This window comes from Oncorhynchus masou, chromosome 13, assembly GCF_036934945.1.
Source record: "Oncorhynchus masou masou isolate Uvic2021 chromosome 13, UVic_Omas_1.1, whole genome shotgun sequence".
In the NCBI taxonomy this organism is placed as follows: domain Eukaryota; kingdom Metazoa; phylum Chordata; class Actinopteri; order Salmoniformes; family Salmonidae; genus Oncorhynchus; species Oncorhynchus masou.
The window spans coordinates 59,048,506-59,075,532 of NC_088224.1; the positions used below are offsets into that span (position 1 = coordinate 59,048,506).

General features: G+C 41.9%; 2 protein-coding genes across 2 annotated transcripts; both read right to left on the reverse strand.

The window, feature by feature from the left end:
* Positions 1–1,069: 1,069 nt before the first annotated feature.
* LOC135551505 (neuromodulin-like) lies at positions 1,070–10,847 on the reverse strand. The gene is made up of 3 exons (XM_064982714.1): positions 10,612–10,847; positions 4,505–5,123; positions 1,070–1,911 (listed from the first exon to the last, which is right to left on the reverse strand). The coding sequence occupies exons 1-3, from the start codon at positions 10,639–10,641 to the stop codon at positions 1,829–1,831; spliced, it is 732 nt and encodes a 243-aa protein (XP_064838786.1). The 5' UTR covers positions 10,642–10,847; the 3' UTR covers positions 1,070–1,828.
* A 1,618-nt stretch (positions 10,848–12,465) lies between these two features.
* LOC135552692 (myelin protein zero-like protein 3) lies at positions 12,466–26,601 on the reverse strand. Its single transcript, XM_064984465.1, has 6 exons — positions 26,415–26,601; positions 22,683–22,849; positions 20,561–20,774; positions 19,805–19,961; positions 19,342–19,411; positions 12,466–13,224 (listed from the first exon to the last, which is right to left on the reverse strand). The coding sequence occupies exons 1-6, from the start codon at positions 26,557–26,559 to the stop codon at positions 13,144–13,146; spliced, it is 834 nt and encodes a 277-aa protein (XP_064840537.1). The 5' UTR covers positions 26,560–26,601; the 3' UTR covers positions 12,466–13,143.
* Between the last annotated feature and the right edge of the window lie 426 nt (positions 26,602–27,027).

The following is a 27,027-nucleotide window of genomic DNA, read 5'->3' on the forward strand; positions in this document are numbered from 1 at the left end:
AATAAGCCTGAACAGTGATATAATAAGCCTGGTCAGTGATATAATAAGCCTGAACAGTGATATAATAAGCCTGAACAGTGATATAATAAGCCTGAACAGTGATATAATAAGCCTGAACAGTGATATAATAAGCCTGAATGCCTGAGGAATTTGAATTGGAATTTGTGAAATTTATCTAACATTGGAATTCAGAAGAATTCAATTATCTCTGAATTCAAAGACTGACCTAGAATTTGAATGAAACTATGTGGGACTTTAAAGGGAGAGAGAATTTAATTAGAATTGAATTTGTGGAATTGACCCCAACCCTGGACAACACATGTAGGTTACCAGTCTATCCTTCATGAGAAATCTTTCTGGTGATTATGAAACCCTAGATGATCCTTCAACACAGACCTGACAAACTGGAAGTGTTTGTGCCAAATACTGGGAGTATTAAAAAAATTGGTGTATCTATAACCTATCTAGCTTTTTTTTTAAGTGAGCTAACCACCATGATGTTTTTACTGTCATGTCAATGGTACTCAATTCAATCCGTAGTGCTGAAGATCTGCGTTGTAGTTCGATTGTTATTTAAAGTTATTGTTCCTGCGTTAGCAGAGACTACATTCACTGCAAACACTCCATATGTCGGCTCTAATCGGTAACAACCTTTACATTTCAAGTGCGCTATAACGATGAATCTCAGATTGAGTCAAGACCCAAAAGTATAGCATTTGTTACTAATAATCTAATAGCTGGGTATCGTTTCATGCCAGGAATTCAATATGTAGTGCTGAAGAGCTGCCATACAGCACAACAGAAATGTAAAGCCATTGTTCCAGAGTTAGTGGAAACGCTGCATTGGTCGACTCAATCAGAAATGACCTTTACATTTCAATCGCGCTATCGTGCTGAGCAACACGAGTTTGAATCGAGCACCAAGCCCTAAACTGCAGGTGCCACTACGCTCCACTGGATGTCTCTAGATCTCATTAAAAATAATACTGTTATACTCCAATTCAGTCTTTATGTGAAAGTGGCTTCATTAGCAAATATTTTGTTTGGCAGGTGAAATATATTCCACAACTTTATGATGGTAATTGGCACATTGCTTTATTTTGAAAACAGACATTGAAACCATTATTTTTTTTTCTCACAATTTAACTCCTCAGATTCAAACTGGACATTGCACTCACTGGAACATAGGAAACGTTTTTTTGTTTTGTTTGTTTGATTTTCTTTTTAACATCAGTGCAAGAGTAATTCCAATTCATATCAAACTGTCATAACAACACCAAGGACATCAAAAAGAAGCCACATTTTCTTTTGTATTGTGACTGCAAAAAGTTCCTCTTAGCAGAAGAGTTCCCATGCAAGTTGTTAGATGGTTCATGCTAATCATGTAATTTGGAAGGGGGATTTTAGTTGTGGGGTCAACAACATGTCATAGCACTCGTTGTTTTCCGTAAAGTCGTGAAAATCATGTCAGACTTGCTAGTTTTATAAGTGCGGAAGGAGAAGGACCTCTTCCTCAAAGAACGTAAACCAAGCTTGATCAACTCAAGCAGAATATGAAAATGTCCTGTCCTGCTTTGTAGGGTTTTGAAACTCAGTTCAAAATGTGGATAGGTCCAACCATCGAATCAATAATGTAAGATACAGAACATACCCAAATCATACCACTTATAGCTTGAACCAAAAAACGCATGTTGGAAACTCTCCCAACGTAAGGAAATCATTGCCACACAAAAAATGACAAACAAATAAAAATGGACTGCCTTCACATTCAGAAGGAGAAGAGTCACCCTTTAAATTCATTTGTAATCATAGTATTTTTATCTTTATGTTAAACTTTCGCTTGGTCCTCCTTGGACTCCTCCTGGACTGCCTCTGCTGGAGCCTCAGCTGGTTGGGATTCTTCGGCACCATCTGAAAGAAGAAATAAGGAAGGAAGGAAGGAAGGAAGGAAGGAAGGAAGGAAGGAAGGAAGGAAGGAAGGAAGGAAGGAAGGAAGGAAGGAAGGAAGGAAAGAGGAGGGGGAAAGAGAGAGAAAGAGAGAGAGTAGCAACAGTTCATTCCTCTCAGAACCTGCTTGATGGGATTCTCAAGTCCAAGACTAAATCTAAAGAAATCTCGTCTGTTTTTGGTACAGCTGGCCTACATTTACACCAATATCTACGTTTTTTTTTGTTTTTTTTTGTTACAATTGTACTATTTTATTGCAATTGTACTATAAAGTCAGATTTTTAACCCTGTGAGACCTAAGCATAGATCCAAATCAGATTTTAACCTAAGCATAGATCTACATCAGATTTTTAACCCTGTGAGACCTAACCATAGATCCAAATTAGATTTTTTTTACCCTTCAGAAATACTTAAATAGTTAAGATAATGAAAATAATCCGTTATTGGAATTTGAAGTTTATAGAAAGAAATTCTGAAAATGTTGCAAAAATCTTACTTCTTACTTCTTTACCATAAAATGGCGCTATTCTTTTAATGTATACTCATTTTTCTTCTTTTGATGTGTCGAAGGGACATCAAAGTTACTCTTGAAGTATTTAGTTGTCCATATTACTTGCAGAATTTGGAAGGGAAACAATGTCTCACTTTGGCAACCCTTCAAGCCTAATGTTGCATTTTTGCAGCACTTACAAAACTACCTCTAGCTCAAAATGTTTTTTTCTTGATGTATTTTTTTCTACATAATCACTACATCTTAGAGAAGACAGGAAAAAATATTTCAAGTCGTGTACTTGCATGGATGGCCTACAACATTTGCTTGTTCAGGGGACCAGTGTGGTCTCAGACGAGTGGACCATTTTCTAATGTTTCAGAGGCTACTGACACCACAATAACCATACCAACACACAACAAATACTTCTAAGAGATACAGTACATCTGGGTCTAAGGAGATGCACTTTGTAGTGCAATTGCTTTGTTTAGGACCTGTACAGGATGCAATTTAAGAAATGTATTTTTGCAACATTGGGTCTCACAGGGTTAAGGCATATTGTCCCTATGAATTGTTAGTATGACATGTAGATGTCCTTTCCTATCAAAGCTATTTTCTTAATTTCCTGGAGGTAATGATGTCATCATGACTGCATTGACTTTAATCATCAGCATGACATCATCTTTGCTAGTCATCCACTGGGAATCAGAGATGGCGCTAGACTTGCGTGTACATGACTCATGATAGATGACTCACACAGCACTTGGCTTTCTATGGGCAATCGATGGGCAGGTTTCAGGTAAGGGAGTGGTAACCACGCAATCACTGTGAAAGTATTGACATTTCAACCCATCCAAGAAGATGAGCTCATTTATTATTTATCCCGATTTCTCTCTCTGGGGATCAGTAAAGTTGATTTCAGTCATTCATTAACTCATAAAAGTCTCCATCAATAATGTTCCTGTGAAAGGTCTTCCAACAACACTGTCTTGTGTTTCATTGTGTATAGACCCTGAATATACCGGACAGATCATATAAACACCTCCACTGCTACATATTGAATATTAAAATACGTCGTTTTTGTCCTTATTGTTGAGCACCCCTCCTTTTCTTTGTTTGCTGAAGCTCGAAGGACCACCTGAACTCCACTACAATACTGAATTCCATTCGTACTATATCCTTTATATTGGACTTTATGACCTAAATATATATATTTTATTTAACTAGGCAAGTCAGTTAAGAACAACTTATTTTCAATGACGGCCTAGGAACAGTGGGTTAACTGCCTGTTCAGGGGCAGAACGACAGATTTGTACCTTGTCGGCTTGGGGGTCTGAACTTGCAACCTTGCGGTTACAAGTCCAACCCTCTAACCACTAGGATACCCTGCGACACCAATATGACCTAAACTAGTGCTTCATTTGATGGTTAGCCATTCCAGGTCATGCATGTCTTCACGGTCTGCTGGTTTCTGTCTTAATTGACCAGTTTGAGTAATTTATCATTCGGTAAGTCTGAAAACCATGGCAAGCTATCCCGGGTCTACACAAGTAGCCAAGTATGTGTAACTATGACAACCTGCAGACAGTGCAGCCCCTATGACCTAGTTAATCCCAGTCCTGTCTAAGCTTCTGTCCCAAATGGCACCTTGTACCCTGTAAAGTGCACAAATTTTAACCAGGGCCCATAGGGTAGTGCACTATGTAGGGAATAGAGTGCCATTTAGGACAAAGACACTGATCCTCCTGTAGAGGATTCTGCACATATTCCATTAGGTAGGCTACATCATACAGTCTGGGAGTTCAAAGACTGGAACAAGATAACCTACTGAGCCTTTGCCCTTTTCTCTCATACTCAACCAATCAAAGATCATGTAAAAAGATTATGAGTAACAACTTGACATTATGTCATTTTGTAAATTTGACTCACAGACAATTTTATTCTTAATAATAAATGTATTATACAAGCTATTGTGTAGCCTATTTTGTTTGTGTTATGTTTGTAGCCTATTTCTAAGCTCATCTATATGGATGGGCATCTCAGAGGCTGGGTTACAATAAGGCCTACCTTTTTTGTCTTGTGTTTGGTGAGGCTCCTCCTTATCAGCCGTCTCACTGACAGGAGCAGCAGGCACGTCGGCTTGTTTGGACTCCTCCTGGGCAGCACCACCCTCCACACTCTTTTCAGCACAATCAGTAGAGGGGTTTTGGGCAGAAACTGGAACCTCATTGCTGTCCACCTCTTTGGGCTTCTCCTTGGTGTCGCCGGGCTCCGCCTTGGCCTCCTCTTTGGAAGGCTCTGAAGGCGCCGCGGTGGGAGAAGCTGCTGCTGCGGCTACGGGAGAGGTGGCGACAGGGGCAGGAGAGTTTGCTGCCTTTTCTGAGATGGGGCTTTTGGCTTGGCTCGTCTCCTCCTCTTTAATCCCAGGGGGGGCTTTTTCCTCGGCAGCCTGCTCAGCCGCAGTGGGGACGTCCTCCTTCTCCTCTTCTCCATCTGCCACCTCCTTCGCCTCCTCCTCTGGGACAGCTGGACTGGCCTCCTCATCCTCCTCTCCATCTTTCATTTTTTTCCGGAGTATGTGTCCACGGAAGCTGGCCTGGATTTTGGTGGCCGCCTTGTGGGCTTTGTCCTCTGGTTTCTTCTCATCCTGCTTGATTTCCTGGTCAGCCTCTTCATTCTTCTCAACCTTGGGAAAGAGACAGGATGTCAAGAAGTCATGAGCATATTAGAGGACAACAAACCACCAAGGGCTTACTATTGACATTTTGTGTCTGCCCTAAAATGAAGCAATATTATTGTTATCTAACCAACAAGAATTTCAATTGCCGCTTCAAAGAAACAAACAGGTACCCTTCCGGTGACCTACCAAGCTCTTAGAAAGCTGCTCCATCCCATCCTCACGGCTAAATGTGAAAGGTCTCTAATGAAGTGGTATCAGAGGCCCATACTCAACGGGCCTGCCAAATAGTGAGTGACAGTAACTGTTATATGAAGCCCTTTTCTATCAACATTCAACCAATAGCGTCTCTTATTGTGGCAGATGAACAGATAGCATTCCACCGTGGTGAACGCCATTGGATGTGATTCACATACAATCCCAATGGTTCTGAAGAAGAACACTTCCAAAAGGCATCTCCAACAACATATCCCACCAACATACCCATCACCCACAATAGATAGTAAATTATATGCAGAATCAAGGGAAATGAATAAGAGGTGTATTGTTCAAGGCAGAAGAAGGTACAGTCCGAGCAGGCGGTGAGAGTGGGATGTGGATCTGATCACGGTTGTTCAGGTTTGAGTGTAAGAAGTTGGTGGCCATGGCTGGAGCAGAATTTAGGAAGAGATGAGGAATGGGAGTGGGATGAGGAATGGGAGTGGGATAGGTGTTGGAGCCTGTACAGAGCGTCAAGATGTTACCTTTGATATCTGGATCCATAGTTGGAGTGGTCCATCAAATAGAGGGCTGTGTTATGATTCTTATAAATCTAATGAAAAAGAAATGAAGTGAAATAAGGAAAAAAATAAACAATGACGTTGAAATTGACAAAGCAAACAAAAATTATCAATGCATTCAAAATGAATAAATAAATAAACAGATTGTATTGATTTGAATTATGCATTTATCTCGCACAGACAAACTACGTTCATCTGAAAATAATAGTGTGAACCAGTGTAAAGGAAACATAACAGGCAGTGTGGACTAAACCAAATCAAAGAGACTGCGATTCTAAATCTATGATGTAGCTGAGTGTTACATGCTTTGTCTTTCACGATGTTCCCAATGTGATGTTTTCCCGAGGGATTCTTGCTTCTTGTTACAAATACGCTACATTTTTCGGTCTCATTGCATAACAAGCCAAAGAGTGCTGCATGTGGAGCAGTCACATCTTGACGATTCATCTCATTTCCAATTAGTATTTGTTTTGCTATGTTTTTAGATACTGTAATCGGTTACTATCATTACTATCATCAATAACATAGTCATAATAACATCAGAAATGGCGTACAGAATTGTTTAATTACTAGATCCCTGAAAGCTGCTTTGTGGGTCCATCTTTGGTTGCTACCTCGTCAAGATGCACAGCCATCCTCCCCCTGAACAATCAAACGTTACCTTGACAACCAGAGTGCTACGTGTAACTCATCACTCAGTGCCGTGTCTGCTGTTTTAGACCAGTAGTTCCCAACCAGGGGTACTAGGACCCGTGGTCGTACTTGGCCTTTCCACAGAGGGTACTTGAGAAGACTCATGAGACAATAGGCCTACTGTTAAAATGCACATGAGTGGGTACTTCAGGTGCACTCTGGGCAAAGCAAAACTCTGTTGGTGGTATGGTAACCAAAAACGGGTGAAAACTACTGTTTTAGGCTATGAAAGACAATATGTCACTATGATTCACATTACACCTGACCCCCTGGGGAAGCAGCCAATAGGAATCCATAAATCAGGTTACTAATCAGAGTAGCAGGGAGGAGCTGGCCGTTCCATCGGTCAGGGCGTTTGTTCAGGGTGTGTGCGTGTGTGCGCGTGTGTGTGTGTGTGCGTGTGTGCGTGTGGAGGAGAAAGATGTCTTAATCACCTGCTACCAATAAATATATAATGTTTTTAAAGCCATGACTATGTATTAGTTTGGAATAATTTAGTGAAGTGATGTGCTAATGGAACAGTGAGATTTGATAGACTGTTAGAGTGGGCACACCCTCACAGCCATAATGGTATCTTTAATATGTATGATCTCATGCCAAATATGTATGATCTCATGCCAAATATGTATGATCTCATGCCAAATTTTGGTCTCAACACTTGCTCAAATAGAATGACTTATGGCGATTGAGAAGGGCGGCAGGTAGCATAGAGGTTAAGAGCGTTGGGCCAGTAACCAAAAGGTCGCTGATTTGAATCCCTGAGCTGACGAGGTTAACAATCTGTCGATGTGCCCTTGAACAAGCCACTTGACCCTAGTTGCTCTGAATAAGAGCATCTCCTAAAAATGGCAAACAATTTTGAATTCACAGAACAATCTAAGATGCCCCCCCAAAACATGTGGTTCCCAGGTGGCTCATTTGGTAGAGCATGGTTCTTGCAACACCAGGGTTGTGGGTTCAATTCCCACAGAGGACCAGTAAGGAAAATGTATGCGCTCACTAATGTATGTCGCTCTGGATAAGAGCATCTGCTAAACTTCAATTGTAAACTGTTTTGGGAATATGAGAAATGACATCATTTTGGTATTAAGGGAAGATATTTCATTGTCCATTTGGGGATTATAGGTGGGTTTTTTGTTTGTTCGTTCAGATAAACGTATTGAGACCAGCTATAATTTTTCAAATAGGAGAATAGAACTCATTACACTGATTTTACCACAATCAACCTATTTATATTGTCCGTTCAACCCACCAAACAATCAATTTGTATAGTCTACTAGCCATGTTATAAGGTGGCTTCCCAGACATATGAATGGTAGAATGTCCAAAGCAATATATTTACATGTTAATGTCTGACGTTAACCAATGTACCTACAACAATATAGAACATCATTTTGAGAGCCATATCAAACTGATTTAATCTGACATTAGGAAATGTCTTCCAATCAGATGTCTGGGGAGAGTTCAATATAGACAGTACCAATGGTATTTTCCTACAAACCTACAGTATATCCCTTTTAAACCTCAATCATTGAAGATCTAAAAAATAATTGAATAATCAATCGATGTTAAAAAGCATCGGCATGTCAATTGACACCTGGACTACTGAGACGGTTTCAGACAACTGTATTCAAACAACAATCGGATTCCTTCGTGTCACTCAGTGCATGATCTTTCCACTCATCAAATGAGCATCTCTCAAAACTGTCTCTCAGGAACACTAGTTGCATTTGCCCTTTTAGATAGCCGACTGCCTGTAGATGATACACCACCAATGAAAGCCAGGCTTAGGTATCTGAAAGACAACTGTACATCTCGGGCCCCAGCCACTGTCCTTGGGTTGCCCACCCACCCTGTGTGAACCACACCCCACAGTGGGTTTATGGATGGATCTTTCAACGGTAGCCAGCCACCACCCCCCCCCCCCCCACGTCAGACCGCTGTCTCAGTTTGGAAACCATCAGGGACTTTGTCACAGGAGGGAAATGAGACTGCTGCTTGCACAATATGCACACAGCCGGTATGTGTATCCTCTTTTAATTCTTATTCGCTCAAGCAGACGCTCCCTAGCTCCTCTGCATAGGTGAATGCAGCATGCTGATGCAAAGACAGCCCTTATCTCAGTAAACCAACGCTAATGATCTGTATGTGTGTTTGAATTGAATCAGTGTGTGTAATAAAAAGATAGCTTGGCTCTCACAGTGTAACTTACACATGACCACTGAAACCAGACAGGGAGAGGGAGAAGTCTGCCAAGAAATATATGATGTCTGTCGCAATATGTCCCGTAAATGTATACCCTTGAATAAATCTCATCTTGATAGAAATATGTCTGGTTTTCTAGTGGATGGGAATGCAACTGAATCTCCCCCATTCTCCCTGAGCTGCTACTACCCACTCACACAGCACCACACCCTTTCATCCAGCTGTCTCTTCTCCTCTCCCTCCTCTTGCAGGAGAGAGGGGGGGGGGGTTCAGGTGGAGGAGAATACATTCAACCTACCCGCACAGCCCCATGCCTCTCCGACACACGCCTTATTCCCAGGACGGTGAATTAATGAGCGGTGTTGTACATGTTTTCGATGGCCCCAAGAATGATGTTCAAAACCAGATAATATTCGGCCATAATAGCCACCCTCATTTAATTAAATAGACTGCTCTCTCTCTCGTTTGAACAAAGGCTCCACAATCACGGCTGGTCTACAGTGTGCGCTGGTGGCTCTGTTGAAAAACCTAGGTTGCTGCTACTGCTGTATGGGTGTGTAGCTCTCTGTGCTTTTAACATCTAGCTGAGAGCAATCTCTCTTGTTGCACCATTTATATGCTGTCTAAATCCAGAGACTTCATTCATTCATTAGCCAGTCCTCTAAAGCAGAAAGCAGAGTCTAAGGGCTGGATGCTGCATGGGAGGCGGTTATCCCTGTGGTGAGAGTAGGTTACGATTCAGATAACAGCATTGTGTGGAGATAGGGTTTAATGCAGTATTAAAGCTGCGTGAGAGAGAGAGGGATGCCTCACCCACTTCAGTGCAATGTGCAGCCTGGCTGAGCTAAAATGACTCATACATGCTGACATTTAAGCAGCAATCAGGTGTTGATGGAATCCAGTGCTTTATGAAGCTGATAAAATCCTGATCACTCTAGATAGATTCTGCAGATAGATAGCTCTGCGCTAACAAAAAAATACCTTCTGGTAGCTACTTACATCAAGGTACTATCTCATACCGTACAACTCCAAGACCCACCCGTAGATTCGCAACCACCTTCCTTTTCTGAGAAAGTATTCTCTGCTATGTATTCATCTGTTTTTCTCACAACTATGCACCCATAAACATGTGTAGACCTAATTGACAATATACACTTTTAACCCCCGAACCATGCTAATCTCTTTAAGATCCTAATTTCCTACTGAAATCCCTGGAGACACAGTGGCCAGAGGAGTTGAGTCTTAGTCAGTGGAGCCTTACCCCACCCTTTTTTCCTCTGCAAACATGCTTCTCTGTCCTCTTGTTTCTTAGAGATAACACCGAAATAGGATTTTTTTAGTAGTACATCAATTAAGAGCAGCCTTAAGGTAATTAAGACAGTATTGTGCTCAATGGAGGAAGTATCCCCAGTCTTCATGTATCCCCTGATTACAGTACAAAGAAGTCCAGGCAATCACAGAAGGCAGCAAACAGGTGCATCAAGTGTCTATCAATACATCTCTCAGTGTTTAAAGTAGTGGATCGATAATAGTATAAAAGTCCTCAGCATCATGTTACAAGGCTCATCTTACTGCTTTTACACCATGAGGTCTGGAAGCATTGTGGCTACTACACTCATTCAAACATAATTACATTAACAAGGCGTGTCCGTTTTTCATCTGAGACATCACTGAAGTCCCAGTGAGCCAAGAAGACAAGACAATGAGATAAGCATATCCTCAATTCAGTTACTGAAGTAGTTAGTCCAAACGTTGAACAATTTAGACACATTTTGAAACTGACAGATATGAATGAGAGAATCTGTAAAGAAAGCAGTTACCGGTTTTGTTCTTCTTATGCAGCACAGCATACTTGTAATATCCTTTCTCTCTTTTCCCTTCTTTCCTTCCTTTTTGCCTTACACTTCTCTCTCACTCCCGCGCTCTTGCACACGCTCACTGGCTGTATCAACAGCTGAGTCGCCTAATGCTTTTACTCATCACAATTTGCACACACACTCACTGTCTGCCTGCTCGCGCCTCTCTCTGACTTGCTGGCTAACAATGACTACAAGCCCACCCTTTAAAACCCCTCCTTCCCCTCCCTCTCTTCATGCTGACACCCCTCCTTCTCGCTCGGTGATGAACCTATCCCCCTCTTCTACCTCCCCCTCTCTCCTCCACAGGCGACCGGCATGCAGCTTTGCACTAGCGAGAGCTACAACCCCACCCTATACACGGCTCCAAGTATGAATGATTGAATACATACAATCTGTCAACAGACAATTACCATTTTTGGGCTTTTTCTCCCTTTTTTTTGAGTCCCTCCTTACACACTGGGACCGTGGTCCTGTTCAATAGCTTTAATATTAAAGAGGAGATTTTCCTGCTTAAATCCCACTCAGTCAGTGCTGTTAGTAAGGATCAATAAATAAACCAAGCTCCAGTCTAAATGACCAATGCCAATTCCCTGTTCTGGCAGAGACACCTGCATGTTGCTGCCAATGAGGATGTGTGAAACAGAGTGCTAATGCTTACACATGTCAATTTCTCTTCAGTGCTCTGTTCACATGGAAACAGTACCAGCTCTCACAGTGCTGTGGCCATGGAGGAGAGGAGGAAGGCCGGGTGTGGCAGGAGCCAGGCTCCATTCCCTCCTCTCAGCCCAAATTTGCGCAGAATCTGTTGCGATGACCAGGCACAATGCATGCTGTGATGAGGCTCCCACACCCTCTTTGACCAGAGAGAGAGGGGGGAGCAGATTCCAGACACACGAAGACAGGATCCAGGGGGCTCTACTCTGTCCTCACATGTGCTTCAGGATAATGCCACATCCCCTCCTCACAGGGAAATCATTACAATATTCTACTGAATGTCCATCCACCACTTTGGCCTGCATGCCAGCCAGCCAGCCACTCCAATCTATTATTATTATTTGGACTGAATTAATCAAATGTATTTATAAGGCCCTTTTTACATCAGCAGATATCAAAGTGCTTACACAAAAACCCAGCCTAAAACCCCAAACAGCAATCAATGCAGATGGAGAAGCATAGTGGCTAGGAAAAACTCCATAGAAAGTCAGGAACCTAGGAAGAAACCTAGAGAGGAACCAGGCTCTGAGGGGTGGCCAGTCCTCTTCTGGCTGTGCCGGGTGGAGGCCAGATTGTTCTTCAAGATGTTCAAACTGTATATTACAGTTACACTCAATATCATAAACCCAGTGGTCCTTCTAGATGTATATGGAATCACTGAATCCAGCACGAATGTGTTGCCACGGTAGTTCAAACGGGGTGGAAATAACAATTATTTCACCTTATTGTATATAATTTAGGAGGAAATGACAATCAATTGGACTGAGAAAATTCATCTGACAAGCTATTTATTGAAATGCTATTGGTTATTATACTGAACAAAAATATAAACACAACGTGAAACAATTTCAAAGATTTTACTGAATTTAAATAAATTCACTCGGCCCTAATCTTTGGATTTCTCATGACTAGGCAGGGGTGCATCCACGGGTGGGCCTTGGAGGGCATAGGCCCACCAACTTGGCAGCCAGGACTTTTATTGTCCCCAGCACGAGGTGCACCTGTGTCATGATCATGCTGTTTAATCAGCTTCTTGATATGCCACACCTGTTAGGTGGATGGATTATCTTGGCAAAGGAAAAATGCTTACTAACAGGGATGTAAACAAATTTTATATTTTATTAAGCAGAATTATAATATATTTTGCACATACATGCATTCAACAACATTCACTACACTGTACATCCAAATTCTAACATGTAAATCAAATGCTGTAAATTCATTCAACCTCAGAATGTGAGGTCATAATATGTCCACTCCTGAATGTAGTCATATGAATGGGTTCATATGTGACACTAACTCTAAAGACAAGTTTAAAATAATATGAATTGGACTCAATGAAGCAGATGTAGCCACAGGTAAAGATTGTCTACAATTCTAGCAATAGATTCCAAGAAGACCGATAGTTCAAACAAACTCTCATAATAGCTGTACAAAAACAATTATTCAAAATTTCCAAAGTTATAAAGCAGACAATAACTTAATAATATATGCATCTCCTTCAAAATAAGAAAATCCATCCAGAAATGTTTAGAGTATAGTGCTAAACGTATGTGTGTGTGTGTCTGGCACAGGACTCACATTTATCCCACCAGCGGAATCAGCTGTGGACAAGCCATGAGAGAAGGGAGGTGTGTGTGAGAGACTGCCCCTTCCACAGAGCCAAGTCCAGGAATCTTGGCATTTTTAACAGTGTAAGTGAGAATTCCGTTCAACCCCTCCCATTGGCAAGGCATGGAGGGGGCCGCTGTTCTTGCAGACCACCGCAACCAGGGATCTCTAGCACTGAGACTCGGCCATGGTCTCTCCCTGAGCCGGAGGCCTCTCTTTGTGGACGTAGTAATCCTCATAGTCGGAATCCTAGAGACAGGAAGTGGGGTAACAGATAAATATTTCAGCGACATCTCAAATTGTCAGACATAAACCACATTTAGAGTATTTTATAATGGCGCAGGAGGACTTGGCTGCCGTTTTACGGTCCCCTAACCAATTGTGCTATTGTGTGTTTTTTTGTAACTTATTTTGTACATCATGTTTCTGCCACCGTCTCCTATGACCTAAATTAGCTTCTAGATATGAGGAGAGCGATTACTCCCCCGTACTGGAAGAGAAAAAAGGTTTTCTGTAACGAGTCGGACGCAAAGAATTTACTCCAGACAAGGCCCTCATCCCCATTATTCGCAGGAGAAAGAGACTAAGATATCGGGGACGTAGGTCTGGGTGCCTTCTAAGGATCCGACGGCGAGTAATCTGCTTTTACCATCGATCCTATTACCCAACGTACAATCACTGGATAATAAAATAGATGAACTACGAGCACGTACTGTGCTTTGTTGCATTACAACCTGTAATTTAAACTGATTTTTATTTGGATTTCATGTAATGGACTACACAAAATAGTACAAATTGGTGAAGTGAAATGAAGGGGGAAAAACAAATGGAAAAGTGGTTTGTGCATATATATGTATTCACCCCTTTGCTATGATGCCCCTAAAAAATATCTGGTGCAACCAATTACCTTCAAAAGTCACATAATTAGTTCAATAAAGTCCACATGTATGCAATCGAAGTGTCACATGATCTCAGTATATATACACCTGTTCTGAAAGGCCCCAGCGTCTGCAACACCACTAAGCAAGGGGCACCACCAAGCAAGCAGCACCATGAAAACCAATGAGCTCGCCAAACAGGTCAGAGACAAAGTTGTGGAGAAGTACAGATCAGGATTGGGTTATAAAAAAATATCTGAAACTTTTAACATCCCACGGAGCACAATTAAGTCCATTATTAGAAAATGGAAAGAATATGGCACCACAACAAACCTGCCAAGAGAGGGCCGCCCACCAAAACTCACAGACCAGGCAAGGAGGGCATTAATCAGAGAGGTAACAAAGAGACCAAAGATAACCCTGAAGGAGCTGCATAGCCCCAGAGCGGAGATTGGAGTATCTGTCCATAGGACCACTTTAAGCCGTACACTCCACAGAACTGGGCTTTACAGAAGAGTGGCCAGAAAAAAAGCCACTGCTTAAAGAAAAAAATAAGCAAACACGTTTGGTGTTCGCCAAAAGGTATGTGGGAGACTCCCCAAACATATGGAGGGTACTCTGGTCAGATGAGACTAAAATTGAGCTTTTTGGCCATCAAAGAAAACTATGTCTGGCGCAAACCCAACACCTCTCATCACCCGAAGAATACCATCCCCACAGTGAAGCATGGTGGTAGCAGCATCATGCTGTGGGGATGTTTTTCCATAATTCTATCCTCCTGATTCAGGAGCAGGAGGCACCAGTGACTCGGTCTGTAAAAACAAGTGGTCAGATGAAGCAGATGCTAAGCTACAGGACTGTTTTGCTAGCACAGACTGGAGTATGTTCTGGTATTCTTCCGATGGCTTTGAGGAGTACACCACATCAGTCACTGGCTTCATCAATAAGTGCACCGATCACGTCGTTCCCGCAGTGACTGTACGTACATACTACACGTCGACCGATTAATCGGAATGGCCGATTAATTAGGGCAGATTTCAAGTTTTCATAACAATCGGAAATCTGTATTTTTCAACTTTATTTAACGATGCAAGTCAGTTAAGAACACATTCTTATTTTCAATGACTGCCTAGGAACGGTGTGTTAACTGCCTTGTTCAGGGGCAGAATGACAGATTTTTACCTTGTCAGCTCAGGGATTCAATCTTGCAACCTTACGGTTAACTAGTCCAATGCTCTACCCACCTGCCTCACGAGGAGCCTGCCTGTTACGCGAATGCAGTAAGAAGCCTAGGTAAGTTGCTAGGCAGCATTAAACTTATCTTGTAAAAAACAATCAATCAATTTTTTAAATTTTATTTCACCTTTATTTAACCAGGTAGGCAAGTTGAGAACAAGTTCTCATTTACAATTGCGACCTGGCCAAGATAAAGCAAAGCAGTTCGACACATACAACGACACAGAGTTACACATGGAGTAAAACAAACATACAGTCAATAATACAGTATAAACAAGTCTATATACGATGTGAGCAAATGAGGTGAGATAAGAGAGGTAAAGGCAAAAAAAGGCCATGGTGGCAAAGTAAATACAATATAGCAAGTAAAACACTGGAATGGTAGATTTGCAATGGAAGAATGTGCAAAGTAGAAATAAAAATAATGGGGTGCAAAGGAGCAAAATAAATAAATTAATTGGACATGGACCCAGTGGGTTTGGCGACGAGTATGAAGCGAGGGCCAGCCAACGAGAGCGTACAGGTCGCAATGGTGGGTAGTATATGGGGCTTTGGTGACAAAACGGATTGCACTGTGATAGACTGCATCCAATTCGTTGAGTCGGGTATTTGAGGCTATTTTGTAAATGACATCGCCAAAGTCGAGGATTGGTAGGATGGTCAGTTTTACAAGGGTATGTTTGGCAGCATGAGTGAAGGATGCTTTGTTGCGAAATAGGAAGCCAATTCTAGATTTAACTTTGGATTGGAGATGTTTGATATGGGTCTGGAAGGAGAGTTTACAGTCTAACCAGACACCTAAGTATTTGTAGATGTCCACGTATTCTAAGTCAGAGCCGTACAGAGTAGTGATGTTGGATCATAATCACTAGTTAACTACACATGGTTGATGATATTACTAGTTTATCTAGCGTGTCCTGCGTTGCATATAATCGATGTGGTGCGCATTCGCAAAAAAGGACTATCGTTGCTCAAACGTGTACCTAACCATAAACATCAATGCCTTTCTTAAAATCAATACACAGAAGTATATATTTTGAAACCTGCATATTTCGCTAAAAGAAAGGTTAGCAGGCAATATTAACCAGGTGAAATTGTGTCACTTCTCTTGCGTTCATTGCACGCAGAGTCAGGGTATATGCAACAGTTTCAGTCGCCTGGCTCATTGCGAACTAATTTGACAGAATTTTACATAATTATTACATAACATTGAAGGTTGTGCATTGTAACAGCAATATTTAGACTTAGGAATGGCATCCGTTAGATAAAATACGGAACAGTTCCATATTTCCCTGAAAGAATAAACATTTTGTTTTCAAAATGACAGTTTCCCGATTCGACCATATTAATGACCTAAAGCTCGTATTTCTGTGTGTTATTATGTTATAATTAAGTCTATGATTTGATAGAGCAGTCTGACTGGTCGATGGTTGGCACCAGCAGGCTCGTAAGCATTCATTCAAACAGCACTTCCGTGCGTTTTGCCAGCAGCTCTTCGCAATTCTTCAAGCATTGCGCTGTTTATGACTTCAAGCCTATCAACTCCCAAGATTAGGCTGGTGTAACCTATATGATATGGCTAGCTAGTTAGCGGGGTGCGTGCTAATAGCTTTTCAAACGTCACTCGCTCTGAGACTTGGAGTAGTTGTTCCCCTTGCTCTGCATGGTTAACGCTGCTTCGAGGGTGGCTGTTGTCGATGTGTTCCTGGTTCGAGCCCAGGTAGCGGTGAGGAGAGGGATGGAAGCTGTACTGTTACACTGGCAATACTAAAGTGCCTATAAGAACATCCAATAGTCAAAGGTTAATGAAATACAAATGGTATAGAGAGAAATAGTCCTATAATTCCTATAATAACTACAACCTAAAACGTATTACCTGGGAATATTGAAGACTCATGTTAAAAGGAACCACCAGCTTTCATATGTTCTCATGTTCTGAGCAAGGAACTTAAACGTTAGCTTTCTTACATGACACATATTGCACTTTTACCTTTTTCTCCAACATTTTGTTTTTGCATTATTGTTTGTTTGTTTGTTGTTTCATTATTTATTTGAGGCTAAATGTATTTTATTGATGTATTATATTAGTTAAAACAAGTGTTAATTCAGTATTGTTGTAATTGTCATTATTACAAATAAAATAAAACATTTTAATAAATCGTCCGGTTAATCGGTATCGGCTTTTTTTTGGTCCTCCAATAATCGGTCTTGAAAAATCATGGTCGGTCGACCTCTAGTACATACCCCCACCAGAAGCCATGGATTACATGCAACATCCGCACTGAGCTAAAGGGTAGAGCTGCCGATTTCAAGGAGCGGGACTCTAACCCAGATGCTTATAAGAACTCCCACTATGCCCTCCGACAAATCATCAAACAGGCAAAGTGTCAATACAGGACTAAGATTGAATTGTACTACACCGGCTCTGACGCTCGTTGGATGTGGCAGGGCTTGCAAACTATTACAGACTTCAAAGGGAAACCATTCCGCGAGCTGCCCAGTGACATGAGCCTACTCGACGAGATAAATGACTTCTATGACTTCTTATGCTTGCTTCGAGGAATGTAAAACTGAAACATGCATGAGATCATCATCTGTTCCGGACGACTGTGTGATCACGATCTTCGTAGCAGATGTGAGACATTTAAACAGGTCAACATTCACAAGACCGCAATACCTGATGGATTACCAGGATGTGTACTCTGAGCATACACTGACCAACTGGCAAGTGCCTTCACTGACATTTTCAACCTGACCCTGACTGAGTCGATAATACCAACATGTTTCAAGCAGGCCACCCTAGTCCCTGTGCCCAAGAACACAAAGGTAACCTGCCTAGATGACTACTGACCAGTAGCACTAATGTCTGTAACAAGAAGTGCTTTGAAATGCTGGTCATGGCTCACATCAACACCATTATCCCAGAAACCCTAGACCCACTTCAATTTGCGTACCGCCCCAACAGATGATGCAATCTCTATTGCACTCCACACCTCTCTTTCCCACCTGGACAAAAGGAACACCTATGTGAGAATGCATTCAACATCATAGTGCTCATCACTACGCTAAGGACCCTGGGACTAAACACCTCCCTCTGCAACTGGATCCTGGACTTCCTGACGGGCCACCCCCAGGTGGTAAGGGTAGGTAACAACACAGTCGCCACGCTGATCCTCAACACAGGGGCCCCTCAATGGTGAATGCTCAGTCCCCTCCTGTACTCCCTGTTCACTCATGACTGCATGGCCAGGCACAACTCCAACACCATCATTTAGTTTGCCGATGACACAACAGTGGTAGGCCTGATCACCGACAACGATGAGACATCCTATAGGGAGGAGGTCAGAGACCTGGCCATGTGGTGCCAGGACAACAACCAATCTGTCAACATGATCAAGACAAAGGAGATGATTGTGGATTACAGGAAAAGGAGGACTGAGCATGCCCTCATTCTCATCAACGGGGCTGTCGTGGAGCAGGTTGAGAGCTTCAAGTTCCTTGGTGTCCACATCACCAACAAATATCATGGTCCAAGCACACCAAGACAGTCGTGAAGAGGGCACGACAAAGCCTATTCCCCCTCAGGAGACTGAAATGATTTGGCATGGGTCCTGAGATCCTCAAAAGGTTCTACAGCTATACCTTTTGACAGTACCCTGACTGGTTGCTTCACTGCTTAGTATGGGAAGTGCTCGGACACCGACCGCCAGGCACTACAGAGGATAGTGTGTACGGCCCAGTACATCACCGGGGCCAAGCTTCCTTCCATCCAAGACCTCTATACCAGGCGGTGTCTGTCAAAGAACAGCTAATCAAATGGCTACCAAGACTATTTGCATTACCCCCCTTTTTACACTGCTGCTACTCTCTGTTTATTATCTATGCATAGTCACTTTAACTCTACCTACATGCACATATTACCTCAATTACCTTGACTAACTGTTGCCCCCGCACATTGACTCTGTACCGGTACACCCTGTATATAGCTTCGCTATTGTTATTTTACTGCTGCTCTTTAATTATATATATATATATATATATATATATATATATATATAAAAAACTTATTTTTTACTTAACACTTATTTTTTCTTAAAACTGCATTGTTGGTTAAGGGCTTGTAAGTAAGCATTTCACTGTAAGGTCTACACCTGTTGAATTCGGCGCATGTGAGAAATACAATTTGATTTGAAGTTGATCGGGGAGACATGTGCCCCTAACTAATTCATAAGCAAAAAGAAACATGCCATACCAGCAAATATATGTGGCAGCATGTCATGTTTTTCTCCTTGCTGTGGATCTGCTGGAAGCCAGGCTCCTCTCTGTCAAAAAGATGGTAGAGTTCAAATTGGTCAAATCACAAAACAGTCAGCATTAGCAATTTGCTATATCGACTCAAGGTCGTTTCTCAATTGATCTTTCCTTGATTCCTCGCGTCATCTCTGCTCGGCTTCTATACAATCATATTGGAGGAGAAGGTCCACTGTCCCTCCCCTTGGACCCTCTTCTCCAATGCTCCAATTTTGAGGAGGCGAGGAGAGAGGACAAAAGGAATCAAGGAAAGATTAATTGAGAAAAAGCCATAGTGTCCACTCAGCAAGTCAGCGATGGGGGCTCTCTTTACCAAAACCATATCACTTCTTTAAAACCATATGTCCATATGTCTAGGAGGCCATGAAGAACTGGTGCACTGATTGAGGAGTAAATCTACTCACCCAGGTGTGACCTCAATAGGGGAGTGGTAACCCTGGGTCTGGCTCTTGTCCCTCGGAGGGCAGCACATGCGACCCAGCAGAGCCAGCGTGATGATGGTGGAAGGAAGCAGTATGAAGGCTAAAAGCACCGCCACATCTGAGAAGTGAACCGCGAGCACTGCGGAGAGGAGAGGGTTCATCATAACCACATACACACTCAGTGTAAGTGGAGACGGTAAAGATTCGTTCATCTCTTGAGTTACGAGATCCGCCTTGTATGACCTCAGCACAGCCGAACTAAAAAGGTAATTTAGCATGCCTATGTGTGCGATTGCTTTAATAAACCTGGAAAATAAATCTGCATCCTGTCCTCAAAAGCTTCTAAAAGATGGATTGTTTTAACTTTGTGGAAAATGTGACAGTGTCGCGCACGTACTGAAATCTATAAGTATTCGAAAAGGCACCAATAAATGTGACCGACCATACCAGTATTGACCATGAGGTAGGTTTTAAATCTCCCCAGTGCCACAATTCCCACACAGTCATGTTCTACACGTCATCATTCCTAAGGTCAACAGGGTGAACCCACAATAACCTTTACTAACAAATCTTAAACTCCTGCCTCTCAATTACAGGACAAATTCTGACTTGAGACGCACATGTTCTTACTGGAAAATGTTCTCAAAAGTCCTATTAACATCAGTGCATGATTCACATGCACCCATCTCAAGTTAGAATTTGGCCCTAAATATACATTCCTCTGAGGAATTGCCTCACCTTCGGGCGTCACGGTGAGGACGGTCTGTGAGGTGGGGAATCCGTGGACGTCGGGGGGGTTCCTGACGGAGCAGGTGTAGGTGCCGTTGTCGCTGAGGGAGGCGTTGAGGAGCTGGATGGAGGCCTCGCCCCGGGCCGGGCTACCCAGCCACTTCACACGCCCATTAAACTGGCCATCCCGTGGAGGGAACACCAGAGAGGAGAAGTGGAAGAACTGGGGAACAAAGAGAAGAGGAGAGATTGGAATGATTCTGGGCATAGGATTAGTACAGTGTTACTCAGACCTTGGCAACAACAGAGACACTTAACAAGACACAGACAACAGACATACAGCATCAATCACACTAACCATTACCGCGTTTCGAAAAGTAGCAGGGGTAGAAGGCTGGGAATGGTTTCAAAAAGCTAAAATAGGGCTTTACTCAGACGGCAACACACCGACAAATAGACAACAAGAAGTGTCAAACAGACACATTGAAGAAAACTAATTACACATAGTGAATAAACGGCACAGGAAAATGTACACAAAGACCAACACACAGCAGGGCTGTTAACAATCAATGGTGCTTAGCAGTTATATTTGTTTTATAACTCTGTATGGGCTGGGCTCTCCAGGAGGCCCTTCAGTTCAGACAGCCATAGAGCTGAGACTGACAGCACACTAAATCCAATCACTGCACCCAGTCAACCCAGACAGATACTTAGGCCTACATCAGACAGGTTACAACTAGCCAAGTACCTATGAAACATTCAGAGCCAGACCCAGATTAAAGCTAGTGCTGGACTAAAACTCACTTTCAATGTAGAATCATCATTGAATGATTTTCAATCCAGGGCTAATTTGGGTCCGGGAAACCGTCTCTCGGGGTGCAAATGTTAGGGTCTGTGGTTCAAAGCTTTGTGGTTACCATAACAGTAGTGACTCACCGAATAAAAACCTGGTGGTTCAGGGCCATCAAAATGGATATTGAATTGATTTGCTCATGTCTTATACAGGACATTGATTGACTGGAGGTGTTCATTCAGTGTCATTCAGAGGAATTTAATGACAAGCCATCCAAGTCCTTCCTTGCAATCCGTTGCTATGGATATGTGATTTAATCGTTGGACATTTTGAGCTGCCTTTTCAACCCTGGAAATTCATTCTCATCAAGATATTGATAATTATGCAGGGAGACTGAAGCACACCACCAATTCATAGTTCTCAAGCATTGGCTGATAAATTATATTTCTGATTGAGTTTTCAAATACTTATTCACAGTGCCTTTTGATATACGATTGTGGCAATAAATGTGTCCGAATCTGCTAATGAAATTGGATGGAAATAAATGCACTATGAGAGACAAATTCACTCTCTAGCTCTGTTGTGTTGGCTAGCTCTGTTGTGTTGGCTAGCTCTGTTGTGTTGGCTAGCTCTGTTGGGCTATGCGGCAAAAAGTTCCACGTTTCCTTTCCATCTATAGTTGCACAAAACAAACTTATCGAGTAAATAAGGAATTTAAACCAACAACCATGTTATGCTTATACAGCTGACACACCTAGGATGAAGAGTTTGTGTTAGTAACAGCCCACACTATCTGCTGACACTGACACAGCAGTAGGCCTGACTACTACTTCTTAATGACTAAACCAACAGCTCCTATCACCTCATCAAGGGAGCCGCAGCACATTAGCGCTGAGTGCTCCTATAGGATATGATATGCCAACAACTACATAGCGTATACATTATCGGCCCTCGAAATGGAATTATAAACTTAAGCGGTCAGCTGCTAAGAGTATCGACAAGGAAATTGGATCTAGGGGAGCTTTGGTGTCGGAGACCTAACCGCAACTTAACATACATTTACCACATCACCAAGATGTAGAAGAGTGATCCTGATTCCTGCCCCTAACTGCCTGGGGCTTTCGGAGTCATATTTCCATGGGTTAAGTGTACCATAGAAATAGAATTACTCTAACGGGCATCACAATTCAAGTCAATGTATTGGGATGGGAGGGCCGGCGGCAGCCATATTAAGTGTACCAATGCCAGGGTGTAAAAGCAAAGTAATTCTTCATTCAATGTGCGCTTTATTATCAATCAACTCAATATACTGATTCATTTTCTATGGTGGGTATTTACCGCCTGCGGAGGGCCTCCGCTCTGAGGCCTGTAGGACCAGTCCACTGACATACGGCTGGTGGCTCGGCTGGTAGAGGTGAAGGTGCATGTCAGGGTGACGACATCACCCCTCACAGAATGGACCTCCGCAGGGGAGCTCACTGTTATGCCTGACACAGGGCACAGCGCTGAGGGAGACAGCAGGGCAGGGAGGGTGAGGTGGTCAGATGAGGAAGATCGATTCAGGAGGAGGAATTGTACAGAATTTTGAGTGAAATCCAGTTGGGAACAAAATACATTGTGATAGTCAAAAGATTAATAATTTGGAAGAAAGGTAGTTCATATAAATAAAACAAAAATAAACAGAATAAAGCTAAATGTCTCATTTTACAATGTCAAAGGTACCCCTAAAGGCCCATATTGTTGACCCAGTATTAATCCAGTACACAGGTGGCAACATTAAAACATCTGTACACTGCCTGCCATTAATTGGAATTACACAATCTAATGCATTTTCCATGGGAGACATTGTTTGCCTGGCATCATCTGACAACAAGACTACCAGACAACTCAAGAATAGCTGTAACAGTAAGTGTCCTAGTTCTCTCTCTCTTTCCTTGTTATCTTTTCATTGACATTGAGAGTCTGGCATTGGCAACATACAGACATAACAACCACAAGCATTCCAAGCAATTAATCAAAATCTCAACCATTTAATAGTTGTTCTGCCTACGAAACAAGCACTGCACACACGTTGTATAATGTGTAGAAATTGAGGAGGAGCTGATTTTCTAACGATTTCCATAATAAGTGTATGTACAAGTGGCACTTGTAAAATAGTCCTTTACCACTTCCTGGATTGGCAAGCAAACAACAATCTGTTGATCTTTCCATCAACTACTAGCAAACATGGCAATAACAACACAGCCTACAGTAGTAGTAGTAATAGTATTCCTTGTGATGAGCGTCGCCAATGCAGACATTGTGCAATGTAAAAAAAAAATTTAAAAAATTAAAAGACAAAATATTTAAATCATGTTTGTTATATTTCAAAACAGGGCCACCCGCAAAGATCCAATACTGTCTTTTCCATGTGAATTCCAACCCACACAGGGAAATGCAAATGTATCATTTAACATACAGCACACTGTAGGTCTGCATGTGATTCACATTTCAACAGTACATAACAATTCTTCTGCCTTGGAGCAAGTAGATACAGTTGAAGTCAGAAGATTACATACAATTAAGTTGGAGTCATTAAAACTCGTTTTTCAACCACTCCACAAATTTCTTGTTAACTAACTAGAGTTTTGGCAAGTCAGTTAGGACATCTACTTTGTGCATGACACATGTCATTTTCCAACAATTCTTCACAGACAGGTTATTTCACTGTATCACAATTCCAGTGGGTCAGAAGATTACATACACTAAGTTAACTGTGCCATTAAACAGCTTGAACAATTCCAGAACATTATGTCATGGCTTTAGAAGCTTCCATTAGGCTAATTGACATCATTTGAGTCAATTGGAGGTACAACTGTGGATGTATTTCAAGACCTACCTTCAAACTCAGTGCCTCTTTGCTTGACATCATGGGAAAATCAAAAGAAATCATGCAAGACCTCAGAAAAGAAATTGGAGACCACCACAAGTCTGGTTCATCCTTGGGAGCAATTTCCAAACGCCTGAAGGTACCACGTTCAACTGTACAAACAATAGTACGCAAGTATAAACACCATGGGACCACGCAGCCGTCATACTGCTCAGGAAGGAGACGCGTTCTGTCTCCTAGAGATGAACGTACTTTGGTGTGAAAAGTCAAAATCAATCCCAGAAAAACAGCACAGGACCTTGTGAAGATTCTGGATGAAACAGGTTCAAATGTATCTATATCCACAGTAAAAGGAGTCCTATATCGACATAACCTGAAAGGCCGCTCAGCAAGGAAGAAGTCAGTGCTCCAAAACCGCCATAAAAAAAGCCAGACTACAGTTTGCAGCTGCACATGGGGACAAAGATCGTACTTTTTGGAGAAATGCCCTCTGGTCTGATGAAACAAAAATAGAACTGTTTGGCCATAATGACCATAGTTATGTTTGGAGGAAAAAGGGGGAGGCTTGCAAGCCAAAGAACACCATCTCAACCCGTGAAGCAGCATCATGTTGTGGGGGTGCTTTGCTGCAGGAGGGACTGGTGCACTTTACAAAATAGATGGCATCACGAGATAGGAAAATTATGTGGATATATTGAAGCAACATCTCAAGACATCAGTCAGGAAGTTAAAGCTTGGTCGCAAATGGGTCTTCCAAATGAACAATGACCCCAAGCATACTTCCAAAGTTGTGGCAAAATGGCTTAAGGACAACAAAGTCAAGATATTGGAGTGGCCATCACAAAGCCCTGACCTCAAACCTATAGAGAATTTGTGGGCAGAACTGAAAAAGTGTGTGTGAGCAAGGAGGCCTACTAACATGACTCCGTTCCACCAGGAGGAATGGGCCAAAATTCACCCAACTTATTGTGGGAAGCTTGTGGAAGGCCACCCGAAACATTTGACCCAAGTTAAACAATTTAAAGGCAATGCTACCAAATACTAATTGCGTGTATGTAAACTTCTGACCCACTGGGAATGTGCTGAAAGAAATAAAAGCTGAAATAAATAATTCTCTCTACAATTATTCTGACATTTCACATTCTTAAATAAAGTGTTGATTCTAACTGCCCTAAGACAGGGAATTTTTACTAGGATTAAATGTCAGGAATTGTGAAAAACTGAGTTTAAATGTATTTGGCTAAGGTGTATGTAAACTTCCAACTTCAACTGTAAGCCTTTGGACACTGTCCCCACAGAGACAAGTGAAGGTCACATCCAAAGCAGACATTTTAAAAAAAAACTATGGACACAGAGACAGTCTGAGTACTGTGATCTACATAGGATTAATATGCAGAAATCCTGCGCTATTTAAAAACACCTCATTGTAGAGTGGACTGAAAATGAACAAGCTTATCTCATAAACAAGGTAGAATTTCTTTTTTAAATCATAAATAATATTTCAAGTTGAAGAGCCTTTCGAGTAGCAGATGCTTTTTAGCTGTTAACATTTAAACTGTTGATGGGAAAGTTGTCAACCCATTGGCATTTATCCACATATGTCTCAAACATACAGGAAATGACTCCTCCTACTGTTCAACCAGTAAATATGCGAATAGGAATTGTTATATAAATCTGATCAATGTCAATAGACCTCACCCAAGAGTCACATTCACAGTTATAGATCATGGATGCTTTGCACTGGACGCAGGCCACTTTAAGCTCAATAACAAAACGTGAGTGAAATTGAAAACAAGGAAAAAGGTCAACGCTATGGGTCTCATGAATTTCACATGACAGGGTACTGCATTCCTGTTGTAAGCATATAGGCCTCAGGCGCAATTTGGTTTGTTGTGAACATGCAGTATAATTATTTGGTAGTGGCTATTCACAAATGGATACATAGTAGCCTAATCAAAATGTTGTATATATTATGTTAAATGTGAAGGTAAACATGTGGTTTATTATAATAATTCTAACAATAATTCACAATGAATGAGTATGTAGGATAAAAGCAGTAGGCCTAGACAATTATACAGGGTACAAATTCAGGATTCTATATTTTTTTTAAAACGAATGTTTGTGTTTAATTTGTTTGTGTCGCAAATTCGGCGATCTGTGACATTGAAAACGAGCTCGACAAATGAGAGGGCTGTACTCACCAAAACAAACCATTAAATACAGCAACAATACAATGTTCAAACGTATACTCATATGTTGTTGCCGAACCATTTCAGTAAAATGAGGTAGGGAATTAGAATAAATTGTATTCCAGGGACTCATCGTCCATGTTTTTGTGTAACTCATTTGCTCCGCTGTGCCTGTCCAGTGACCACTAACTGACAAACAGGTGTTTCAGGAAGTATGACAGACACTGCGCAGCCTGGCCAAAGAAGAACTAGGAAGCGAGACACCCCACTCGCTGTTTGTTCACCCGTATTTTCAATGAATTTAGTAGACCAGACCCAGCTGCTATTCCACTACTGTCTATGGGAGACACACCCAGTTAAGTACCGGAACCTGCTTTTTTTTCCAATGGTAAACGGCCTGAGTGAACTATCTTAATGTATTAACCATCTTTGGCCTGGCATCACAGATTCTTAGCGCGTTTTTTACGTTCGTTCAACAAAACTTCTGTAGCACTGACAAGAATGAGGAGGAGGAGCTTGAGAGAGCAAAAGAAGAGTCTCATCTTTTGCACTTACCTGAGTAGGCCTGCATGATTTTTACGTTGGCAATGTGCTTGTCTTAATGTTTTTGTAGTAGCAACATCAC

Excerpts from the sequence above, each read along its gene's own strand:
- LOC135552692 (XM_064984465.1), bottom strand. The coding sequence starts at position 26,559 with ATGAGTTACACAAAAACATGGACGATGAGTCCCTGGAATACAATTTAT. Across the intron at positions 20,775-22,682 it reads GCGGAGGCCCTCCGCAGGCG|TTCTTCCACTTCTCCTCTCT; the intron begins GTAAATACCCAC and ends TTTGTTCCCCAG. Across the intron at positions 19,962-20,560 it reads CCTCACCGTGACGCCCGAAG|TGCTCGCGGTTCACTTCTCA; the intron begins GTGAGGCAATTC and ends TCCTCTCCGCAG.
- LOC135551505 (XM_064982714.1), bottom strand. The coding sequence starts at position 10,641 with ATGCTGTGCTGCATAAGAAGAACAAAACCG. Across the intron at positions 5,124-10,611 it reads GCATAAGAAGAACAAAACCG|GTTGAGAAGAATGAAGAGGC; the intron begins GTAACTGCTTTC and ends CTCTTTCCCAAG. Across the intron at positions 1,912-4,504 it reads CCAAACACAAGACAAAAAAG|ATGGTGCCGAAGAATCCCAA; the intron begins GTAGGCCTTATT and ends TTCTTCTTTCAG.